At 38.5% G+C, this 11,945-nt stretch overlaps 2 protein-coding genes across 5 annotated transcripts; one reads left to right on the top strand and one right to left on the bottom strand.

The window, feature by feature from the left end:
* The first annotated feature begins 282 nt into the window (after positions 1–282).
* On the top strand, positions 283–2,402 carry LOC121976941 (DELLA protein SLR1-like). The gene has a single exon (XM_042529371.1). The coding sequence runs from the start codon at positions 298–300 to the stop codon at positions 2,179–2,181; it is 1,884 nt and encodes a 627-aa protein (XP_042385305.1). The 5' UTR covers positions 283–297; the 3' UTR covers positions 2,182–2,402.
* A 552-nt stretch (positions 2,403–2,954) lies between these two features.
* LOC121976942 lies at positions 2,955–11,115 on the bottom strand. 4 transcript variants are annotated; one of them, XR_006110715.1, is made up of 19 exons: positions 10,810–11,115; positions 10,677–10,742; positions 10,423–10,575; positions 7,762–7,836; positions 7,569–7,695; positions 7,412–7,476; positions 7,238–7,308; positions 6,981–7,090; positions 6,807–6,844; positions 6,194–6,344; positions 5,919–6,119; positions 5,663–5,743; positions 5,514–5,578; positions 5,106–5,193; positions 4,966–5,012; positions 4,195–4,269; positions 3,914–4,091; positions 3,591–3,643; positions 2,955–3,282 (listed from the first exon to the last, which is right to left on the bottom strand). XR_006110715.1 is itself a non-coding variant. In XM_042529372.1 (18 exons), exons 1-17 carry the CDS (start codon positions 11,020–11,022, stop codon positions 3,954–3,956), a joined length of 1,782 nt encoding a protein of 593 aa, XP_042385306.1. In that variant the 5' UTR covers positions 11,023–11,115; the 3' UTR covers positions 3,412–3,643; positions 3,914–3,953. The 4 variants fall into 4 exon arrangements, 1 of the variants encoding a protein (XP_042385306.1); XR_006110714.1 differs by having other exon boundaries at positions 2,956–3,282; positions 5,678–5,743; positions 10,405–10,575; XR_006110713.1 differs by having other exon boundaries at positions 2,957–3,282; positions 10,405–10,575.
* Positions 11,116–11,945: the final 830 nt, after the last annotated feature.

Raw genomic sequence — 11,945 nt, 5'->3', positions numbered from 1 at the left:
TGCTCATAGAAAAGGAGCCAAGAGATTGGCTACACGTGGAGTTCAAGAGGCGTGTAAGGAGATGGACGGATGCCGATGGCCGGGTCTGAAGGGTTGTACTCGTCGTACAGCGTGTCGCAGCGCTGGTGCCTTTTTCTTGGTCTGGCCTCGCAGTGGGTATAGAGCATAATGCATAAACTTAATTTAATCAGCAAACAATATAAAGGCGGATTGTTAATAGATTGCGATAAACCTCTTCTCAGATAAAAATTATCGAATATAATTAATTTAAATTGATCGTGTTTGTCGATAAATAGTATGTTTACCCAAATCCGCGTCTGCTCTGCTTATCCCTTCGTTATATTCGGCTTCTCAGTTCCCCTCTCGGGCGTCCCTCAAGAAGAGAAGGAGATGAAAAGAGACCATCAAGAAGCAGGCGGCGGCGGCGGCGGCGGCGGACGAGGAGATTGGTATGCTGTGGCGGAGCAAGAAAAGGGCAAAGCGTCGATGGGAACGGATGACGGCGTCGACGAGCTCCTGGCTGCGTTGGGCTACAAGGTCCGGTCGTCCGACATGGCCGACGTGGCGCAGAAACTGGAGCAGCTGGAGATGGCCATGGAGAGTAGTGCTGCCGCTAACGACGACGTCCTCTTCGCTCACCCCGCCTTCGATAGTGTCCACTATAATCCGTCCGATATCTCTGCCTGGGTCGACAACATTCTCTCGGAGCTCAATGCCCCTCCGCCTCTTCCCCAACAGCCGCCGCCGCCGCCTGCTGCCTCGCTCCGCCACCAGTTCGACCTTTCCCCCGCTGGCACAGAGCAATACAGCATCGGCACAGTTGACCACTACAGCCCGGCCGATGTTTACGAGCTTAAGCCACAATCTTCTACGGCCTCCCTGAGAGATCGGAAGAGGTTAAAAGTCTGCAGCGCATTTCCATCGTCGTCGACCACCACGGATGTGGCGGCGCAGCAAGTGGTCGTCGTGGACTCGCAGGAGGCCGGTATCCGTCTGGTACACGCTCTGATGGCGTGTGCAGAGGCGGTGCAGAAGGATAACTTGAAGGCGGCGGGCGCCATCGTGAAGCAGATATCCGTCCTCGCCGCATCGCAAGGCGGCGCGATGCGCAAGGTCGCTGGATACTTCGCGGAGGCCCTTGCCCATCGGATCTACCGGCCGCAGTCCCCTCGTGGCGTGAGCTGCTCGAGTACTCACGAATCCACCGCCTTCGACGACATGCTTCACCAGCACTTCTATGAGAGTTGCCCCTACCTCAAGTTCGGCCATTTCACAGCTAACCAGGCGATTCTGGAAGCCTTCGCCGGCTGCCGCCGCGTCCACGTTGTTGATTTTGGGATGCGGCAGGGACTGCAGTGGCCGGCTCTCCTCCAAGCGCTCGCTCTCCGCCCAGGAGGTCCGCCGTCGTTTCGCCTCACTGGAATCGGCCCGCCACAGCCCGACAACTCGGACTCTCTACAGGAGGTAGGCTGGAAGCTCGCCCAGCTCGCTGAGACCATCCGCGTCGACTTCCGCTACCGCGGCTTTGTGGCCACTAGCCTCGCGGATCTGGAACCCTACCTGCTGCTCGGTGCGGAAACCGACGGCAGAGGCGTAGAGGACGACGAGCCGGAGGTGGTGGCGGTGAACTCGGTCTTTGAGCTGCATCGGTTGCTCGCGCGGTCAGGGGCACTGGAGAAGGTGCTAGGGACGATCCTTGCGGTACGACCGCGGATTGTGACTGTGGTGGAGCAGGAGGCGATCCATAATGGAAGGGCGTTCCTGGATCGGTTCACGGAAGCGCTGCACTACTACTCGACCATGTTCGATTCACTGGAGGGCAGCACCTCGCCGCCCTCGTCCCCCGAAGCGAGGCGGCATGGCCAGGCGATGTCGGAGATGTACCTGGGCCGTCAGATCTACAACGTGGTGGCGTGCGAAGGGGCGGAGCGGACGGAGCGTCACGAGGCGCTGGCGCAGTGGCGCGCGCGCATGTGCCGTGCCGGATTTGAGTCCGTCCCAATCGGATCCAACGCCTTCAAGCAAGCGAGCATGCTCCTTGCCCTCTTCGACGGCGGAGAAGGATTCCGGGTGGAGGAGAACGACGGGTGCCTCAGCCTAGGCTGGCACACGCGCCCCCTAATCGCCACCTCCGCCTGGCGCGCTGCCGGCGATCCCCTGAGAACCTCCGCATCCAGCTGAATCACTTCCCTGCTAGGGCACGCACCTCAGCCGTTAGATCGACTCACGGGTAACTCCTAGCCGCACGATCTAGAGAGAGTGTTTTCGTAAAATCGACGGACAAGTAGGCTAACCATCGATGCACGAATCTCCAAGTTTCTTAAATAAGCGAACACAACCACCCCTTATGTTCAAAGAGAAGTTAGACCTTTTTCTTAATGGTGTGAATTAAGTTTAAATTAGAAGTAGATTAATTAAGAATGAGTCTAACATAAGAGAATATCTTAATTTCTCATTTTAAAATTATTATTTTACTAATTTAAGATTTACATCATATTAACACATCTGACTTGATCAAAATCTAATGTTAAGATGGAATCAAAGATGACCTTAACCTTTGATAAGGACCTTCCCATTCGCGCCAATCTGGATTCATCCCTATTGTCGATCCACTAATCTTTCCCTCTAGTCTTCTCAAGGAAATGATTTTTTTAATGGAAATGATTTCCGTGTCTGCTTTCTAGCTTAAGAGCCTAATCAATATTGCATTCTAGTTTAATAGCCTTAAATCATTTGAATTCTAAGTTCTCAAATCATAAACGTCACAAGTTTAGTGAGGTGAATATATTATGTTGCTAACTAGCAAGTCCAAGTCTATAGTCACTGCATATGGCATTTGAAGGGAAAACATCTTGCTCTCTTCTTGTGTCCTTGTCAAAGATTTTAAAACATTCAACATAGATGAACCAAATTTGGAAAATAAAGAGCACAACAGTCATCATTTGTTATATCTAATACAACTGCACTGTCTGCCTCTACTTTGATTTACTTATCGCCAAATTATTTTAATATGATGATTTTTATTACAATAAAGTAGGTTGTAGAATTCTTCCTTTGCTCGTTGTGCTATTTAAAAGACAATCACCAAAGGAAATATCTAATAGGTATAGGCTATTTAAACAAAAAGTCACCATCAAAATCCAAAAAGTTGAAGGATGAGATTCAATGATCAAAATTGAAAAATAAAAATCCAGTGTCTACCACCTATGTTGTTTGCTTCACCCAATTTGCTTGGCCGCTCACTATCCATTCGTCTCATGTAGCTCGCAAAGAATAAGCATTCTATAAGATAACAAAAAAATCATAATAAAGTAGAGGGATCTTGAGGGAATAACAAATTTAAAAGAATTGATATATTTCAAATTTATTTTTTAACTAAATCAAAAATAATAATTATTTCATGCAAATTCATTTGGGAACAAAATAGTCATTTCGATGAACCAAATATGCCATCAATTATGCGTAGGCAACATATATTTAGTGCTCAAGTCAGTATAAACTAAATTAGATGACTCAGGTAGATGAACTTTGTCGTCACGGATTTGGGATAATTAATGGGTGTTCCTAACAAAATCAGATTATTAGCTCACCAGTCACCAGATTTAAAACTCACTTGGCGCACAACATTTGCTTCATCTCCAACCTGGTAGAAAGAATAGTTATGAAGAATCATTAAGGAATAACAAAGCTATGAGAACTAGTACTTCAAGTTTAATTTTGGACAAAATATAGAAATTCTATGAGAATTAGTAAAGGATAAAATAGTTATTCTGCGAAGTAAATATACCGTAATTAAACACAGGTTGATTATAAGAACATAAATTTAACAAAACTTTTTGACTAGTCCATTTTTTTTCAAATCATTTTCGGATAAATAAAAACAAAAACAGGCTGCTGAATCTAAATTTTTTACCATTTATCCCAAACAATAGTGATGGATGTCACTTCTTCAGTCAGGTAAGCAAGGAAGCAACTCGTTTGACGAGCTCTTCCTTCTTTCCTCCTACTTTGGCCCTTTTAAATGCAAGGAAGCATTTCAGGTCCGCTACAGTGAGGGATTGTAGCTCCCCTCTGATATAACAATTTGCAACCTGAAACGAACAATTTACATAACTATCTATGCAGACAAGAAGTTAGTTGTTTTTTATTATTATTATTATTAAAACATAAGAGTTACGCGCAGAACCACACTACCTTTTCACTTATGGCAGATTGGTCTGTACATTGTTTGGGCCTTGTCTTGGAGTCTTCTGCTAAGTTATCTTTCTTGTGAAAAAAATAAGAAGGTACAGTGTAAGATAACAACAATTCTATAATTATTTAGAAATTAATATATAATTATAATGAATAAAAATAACATAGAAGTAATCAAATCATATATATATATATATATATACTGTATTAATAATAATTTAAAAAATCTTCTTACTAATAGTATTATTATTTTTAGTTATATTCAATCAATATTATATGATAATCTTACTAAGAGTATAATGATAATATAATAACAAAAGTAATAGTTTACGATAATGTAATACACATAATATGATATGCATACTAATCTACACAATGCATATAATACTAATTTACATGTGATAAATACTTATTAATCTAAGAATATAATATCAGATTTTTTTCTCTTTTTTTTGAATGTTGTCTTGTGAATTCTGATTGGATACAATAACACCTAAGTTTTTGGAACATCTGATATCGAAACCAATATTGATAATTATGACCTAAACCTAACGTTCAAGTTGCTTTAAATCAAGATAATTCTTGATTCCCAAATATAAATAGACAGACAACAACAAAATAAAGATTCTCAAGTTATGGAACTAAAACAGTACAACTAAGATTATCTAATAAATTGTTTTTAAATTGAAGAATTATAAACTGGAATGCTCTATATTATCACTGGTTCGTCAATAAATGACATAGTGAAAGATATTGTAAAGCTGAACTTATCTTCTCATTGTTACGAGCCTTCTTTTGAGAAATCTCTACTGCTACCTCTGGATAAAAAAGAATCAACCATGAGAAATATAATCAAAGACAATACAAAATAACTTTGGAAGATACATATTGAAAGTAAAAAAAAAATGTACCTTTTCCAGATTTTTCTAGAGATTTAGTTCCAGGAACTATAGTTTTTTCTTTCTTGTTACCAAGTTGTTTTGATCTTTGAGGAGGATCCTGGAGATGAAGTCATACATCAAGTTCATATTCCCAGATGTTCCAAGTACCAAGATTCAATGAGTTCATATGATCCTTTGTTTCAAGTAGATATCACTTGAGAAAATATGATAATAACTACCTGTGGACATTCTCGCGACAGCTTCAGAATAGGCGTCAGTTATATAGCATATTTCCAATAAGAAACTAATGTGACTACTTGCTGAGTGATTCGCATTCCTTATATTTCAACAAGACACAAGGTTCTAGTAAAACTCAATTATTCTTATTATTTACCTACGAATTCCAAAATGTTTTTTAGCAAAGCAATTTTGACTTACTTTGCTTACGCCAGATCCAGCAGAAATGTGCTTTTCTTCAGCAAGAAAACTATGAGTCATCTGACCTAATCTCAGAAAAACACAATATAAGATCGAGTAAAGAATAGTACGTGAAACTGTATTATCTGAAGGCAATTATATTTCAATACTTGAGGAGATTATGCCTTTCTGAACTTTAACCATTTTCCTTTTTCCGAATGTAGGTTGCCGAGGCTTCTCTGGAGTAACAGCTTTTACAAAAAGGAATATAACAATCATATAACAAGAATTCATTGCTATCAAATTGAAATGTTTTTTTTTAATAATAATAATACAAGAGACACTCCACTGGGGCTGATATGAAGTTTGAATTTGTTCCTTCTAGTTTGTTAAAGTTACTATAAGAAAATTCGAGATGCAAATTACCTGAATCAATGGAAGCAGAAGGTGGAACTTTCATGACTGCTGCTGGTACACTATCAGTAGTTGAACATATATTGCCAATATTTCCAGTATAGTCTTTCCTGGTGCCTAGACTACTCCTGCATATAACTGTAGAATTCTTTTGGACATATTTGTGCTGCAACTCTCTAGTGCCACATATTGAAGGCTTGGGAGTGTGGAAGTCTAATATTAGAGCGTAGTTATAGACAGTTGGTATAAAATATAAGCTAAATGGAAATTTTAAAGTGTAGATATACCTAACGATGACTTTAGGTCCCTGCAAATCAAATATTTTTTTACGAATTCCTCACTATAAGAAGTGTCCTTTTTTAAAATATGACATGCCAAATGATTTGTAGCCTTTATCCAGGAGGGTATATTTGTTCCAGTACCAAGTGTTGACACTTCCTGTATTGCCAAGATCCAAGTTGATAAGTCTCTTGATAAAAAAGAGACCATCCTGTTCTTATATGTGGATAACTGTCAGAGTTATGCTAGCCAACGAGTAATACGAAGCATTTCAACCATAGAACATATAAAGCTACCACTCATATAGTTTATACAAAAACATAACATCAAGTTTTCCAATTGAACCACTATCACATTTGTGGAAAAATAATAGCAGCAAAAACATGAGGTATCAACTATCAAGTGTTATAGAAAGCAACACACAGGTAGTGAGAAGTTGGACAGGCTTCTTAGAAGCTGTATATTCAACATGTTCAACAATAGGAGCACATAAGCTGTAGAAATTCGGAACCATATAGCATGAGTACCAAAGTATTAGAGGATGGATGAAGCCTGAAGGGGCAGAGGATGGGAAAAAAATGACAAATCAATAACAACAAAATAAATCCAGTATGCACATGCCTTGACTTTAAGCTGTCCCAGGCTGAAGAAATTCCAAGCTGCATTTAGAATGATTTTTCAGTACAAAAGACCCAGAGGAAAAGCGCAGATAAAGACTATTAAAAGATCATGTGAGCAGAAGATATTCATAGAATTTGTATATGTAGGCACACTGAAATAGAAAATGCTACCAACCTTCAATTAGTTTCACGAATGATTCTAGAGCATCCAGAGCTTTTAAGCTTCTAATACTATTCAGGGCTGGAGAAAACACAGGATCTTGAAGAATATAAGCTGATGGGAACCTGGATTTGAACAATTTTGTACAGAGAATATATAAATAACCATAGCATCATAAAGGTAGGAAAAACTGAATGAAATGATCTAATGCAATATAATTGTAAATATTGTTCGTCAATTCATGCAGAGGCTACTCCTAGGAAAAGAAATACCATTTATTTGGATGGCTTCCATGTCTGAGTTGAACGCAAATGAAGTAATCACTCTTTAATTCTAGACCATGCTGCAGGACATAGTTTAGTGACAAACAGAATCTTATGATGATTTTCTATCTTGATAAAAAGTGTTGAATAGAAGATAAATAGGAACTTCATAATTAGTGCCACCTTTAATGACCAAAGACATGTCAGCTTCTCAAAACTTTCATTATCTGGAAGTAGTTTACAAACTCCTATTCAATTTCTGCCATTCTTAGTAATCAATAACGATAATATTAGAGAAAGATTGAAAATGTACAACCTACGAATGAAGGACATCAAGTACCAATTATATACGCTTGGTATAATGAAGGAATAATGGTACAGGCCCGTAATAAATCACAATCTTCGAGCAGTACTTGAACACCATTGACAAATCTCTCCCATGCTTTAGAATTAACTAAATCTGTTACCTAATTTGCAGAACAGCAAGTGCTGTAATGAGATGCCTCTTTTGTGGTTTTAGATTAAGGCGATACCTTGCATCTGTTGAACCTAACCACTTCAGGTGACACAAGGAAAACCAAGTCATCCCCCATCTCTGGTTGTACCCTCTGTAACATTGAATGTTGACTCAAATCAAGATAATTGCCAGCTTTGTAGAGCATATGATTGGTACAATTCAGGAGATACAAGTTTAAAGGAATGAGCTAGAAACTGTTTAATGCAGAAAATGGAGAAACTTTCTGAACATGAATGCTGAAAGTTATCTTACTAATTTGTCTCTTTTATGATTAGCAGTTTCTCTTATTTGCCAATTTTGGGTGTCTCATAGCTAACTTCTGTAGTTTCTTTCAACCCAAGAATCATCCAATATAGTATTTATTGTCAGAACATTCATAACATCAGCACATGAATTTAGACAATAGATAAGTTTAGTACTACCTGCTAGTCTTTCTCCTATCTTCCTTCAATAGGTGAGCTTAAACTCAGCAGAGAACACTAATTAGTAGAAGAGGGTACACCTTGAATGTATTTATACTATCTTACTCGGTAAAGGTTTTTCCTTTAATTTTGGATCTTTTGGATACCAAGCAATATTGATTGTTACTAGGAACTAAACATAATTTGTAAAGATTATTGGTCAAAGCAAAATTACCAACAAAGTTAGAATCAAAGACCAACTTGATTAATCCGCGTCCAATATCAAAATTATTATCAAGCTCATCCAAAGCAGAAGTTTCATCTAAATGATAAATGACGGTAAGAAAAGGCCTTATCTAGTATGAAATCGAAATAAGACTATAAATTTAACTTAATAGTTCCCACAAGTTTGACATCTTCATCAGCACAATTCCCAATCTCAAATCAAGCTTCTCCTTAATTTGGTCTCTATTTGTTTATAAACCACTTTAAAATTATAGCAATGTATAAGGTTGCAATACTACCTAAGCTCCGTGTATTTGAAGGTACTCGAACTAAACTGGATTCATAAGAAATATGGGCAAATGAATTTAATTACTTTATCCATCCTCTTCCTTTTTTTAATCAAGATTTAAATCTTAGGCAAGCACTCCCCTTGTGGCACTTCTTTCTGTAAAAGAAACCCTTGATACTCTTCTTTTTTATAGTAATTGAATCACCTTGAGATTCTTACTATTACCATGCTTGTTATTTTTAGTTTGTTTGGGACCTTTAAATATAACTTTCCTGGGATGAACTGTACTTAGTTCAGTTTGGGTTGATATACAATAACTGCACTCTCAATTTTTCTTCCTTAGATAATACTTAGACATAAAATAATTCAAGATCCAACGACTCATTTAAGGTATATAGTCTTAAATTGGGAAAACTAGGATAGAAGAGAATTAAGGGAATGATCAATAACAAACTTATTAGGAAGATTTGTCATGAGATTTAGGTTTAATTTGAATGTGAAAAAATTTAGGCTACTACCAACTTCAATTTTATCAAATATATGATCTTTTGATCAAATGTTTTTTGCAATTTTACAAATATGGATTCAACTTAATAAACGCTCTGAAATTGATTTCCTAACAAAATATACACAAAAGCATAGCTGTCGTATGAAAAGCAACTGTAATATGACAGCTATGCTATCGCGTATAGGGCAGCTATAAGAAGTCTCACCACGTATAATACAGCTACAAAAAAAAAAATCTCATCATTATGTGGTTGTTATATGGAACAGACATCTATTACAGTATTATCAAGTATCGACTAAGAGTGTTGGAAACCAACTGTTTCCAAATGGTTAGTTCAATTTAGTTGTATAAATTCCTTGAACATTAAATCTGAAAAAAAACAATTAGTCACTCATCATCTTAACTTCTGCTATTACTTTGACTAGTTTCTTTAATCCTTTTAACTTCATATTCATATTGAACAATAACCACTATGAGGATTGCTATTACTATAACTAAACTTGCCCTACATACCTATGCATTTAAAACACTGACATCTGAGAATCTACACCATAGTGACATCAAAATGGTTGTGGTAATGTATGAAGTATAGGAAGAAAACAAGGATGAAATCTTTGGAAACTGCTGCTCGTCTTGGAATGTTTCTACAAAATCATTTATGCCACTCTTTCCCTCACGTACTTGTTTTTTCCTATTTTCTTTTCAACCATTTTGGATATTGAAGGGAAGCCTTGGTGCAACGGTAAAGAAGTTGCCGTATGACCTAGAGGTCACGGGTTCGAGTCTCAGAAACAACCAAACAACCTCTTGCAAAGCAAGTAAGGTTGTGTACAATAAATCCTTCCCCGAGACCCACATTGGCAGGAGTTTCATGCACTGGGTTGCCCTTTAATGTTAGTTAGTTTACACTAGAACTTTTGCCGAGTAAGTACTTCAACTTGGAATTTTATTGAGATTTGCTCAGATATTTTTTTTTTCTATCTCTAGTCAGCTGTGCTTGAGCTTTAGCTTGAAATATCATAATTATGTTATAAATCATAGTAGCATCACCAAGATCCACAAATGTATCTTCAAAATGATTATTTTCATGAATTCCTTAAACTAGGTGTGTTTCATCTAAAGCAATAATGTAATTAGGTGACTAAATCAAAATAGTTCTTCATCATCATAACGAATGTTCTTTATAAAACAGAAAAGACATAAAATATGCATGTGCAGAAGTTAAAGGATTACTACCAAATTAAGGGCACAAACATTGCTTCTCTCTTCTGTTCCCGCAAATGTTGAATCTACAAATGTACAGTCGCCAACACATGTCCATTTATGCTCCATCATGAGAATCCTCAACCAGATCTCGACTGCTTTTGCAACCAATGCCGCTGATGCTACCTCTTCTTCCAGCCCAATCTACCATCCAATATTTAAGATTAGTCTCGCTCGTCACAGGGTACATCTTATTTCTCTATTAAGAGGAAACTGAAAATTCTAGATTGGATGATTTAACTTACAGTGAAATCCGGCATTGCCCGGAGAAGCTCTTCCAATGCACGATCAACAGACTCGTATTGAGCCCTCTGCCTCAGTAGAGGATGAGATTTAGAAGGAAACACAGACAGTGCCCGGATTCACTAGGGTTCGAACCTGGTAGATAAGGAAGACGTCGGGAGGCTGAAGGAAACACGCGAGGCGCCACCGGCGACAGATCTTCCAGCAGAGTATTTCGACGTCGACAGCGAGAGAAGACGGAGTCGGAGACGGATCGGGGCGGCGGAGGAGGGAGAGCTGGCGTAGCAGGAAGGGCGAGGATAAGTTCGACGGCGGATGCGTTCGCAAAACCACTGTGTTGCGAAACATCTCGAAACTGCAACGCCACTCCGCTACTACTCGCTAGTTTTCTATAGGGCAGTCTGCCCTGTCTCGCGGACTAGGCGCAGGCGGGCGGGAATAATGGAACGGCTTTTACTTCTAGAAGATTCTTCGAGTTTTGTGGATCCGAATCCGTATTTGACGATTTGGAATTGCTCCGCAGTCCGCCTAAAGCATATCATCCGATCCGGAAGCATATTGAACCGGGATAAAAAAATAAAATTACCTCAATCCGACCCGCAATATATTCTTCACGTGTAGAAGGGGAAGAACGATCGGAGCTAACAAACATTTGGCCATCGCAAAAGCTACGAAAGCCAAGCAATGGAATCTCTCAAATCACAGAGCAAGGCGAGATGAAAGTGTGCGTTCAGCACTCAGCTCTTTCTTCTTAAGAAAAAGCAACAGAACCTTTGTGATGTTATAGCTAAAGCAGTATCAGCCATCTTTATAAAAAAGGAAAAGGCACTTTGTGCTAATTCGAGCACCATTTGTTGGCATGCATTGACCCTTAAAACAACAGTCTCCTTTCTTTCTTCTACTTTAGTGCTATGCCGGTTCTCTTTCATCTTTGAGAATCGAGAGTACGGGATATATTAAATTAAAATATTAAATAATTGTCATTATCTGTTTTTTTATGATAAATTTTCATGATAAATTTTTACTGATTTTTATAAAATCTCGTATAATTGTGAAAAGAATTTCATAGAGTTTTATAATTTTTTTTTTCAAGATTTTTACATATATTTATAAATTTCACGAAAACTTGTAAATTTAAGGAGATGTATTCAATCTTGAAAAAGCATAGACGATCATGATCTCACACAATATTTATTTTCAAACAAAACCTAAAATACCTAATTAAATTTATTTTTTTAATAAAATAATAAATATCATACTTGTCCATAAAT

Source organism: Zingiber officinale, chromosome 4B (assembly GCF_018446385.1).
Source record: "Zingiber officinale cultivar Zhangliang chromosome 4B, Zo_v1.1, whole genome shotgun sequence".
Taxonomy (NCBI): domain Eukaryota; kingdom Viridiplantae; phylum Streptophyta; class Magnoliopsida; order Zingiberales; family Zingiberaceae; genus Zingiber; species Zingiber officinale.
This window is presented reverse-complemented; position numbering and strand designations above follow the sequence as displayed.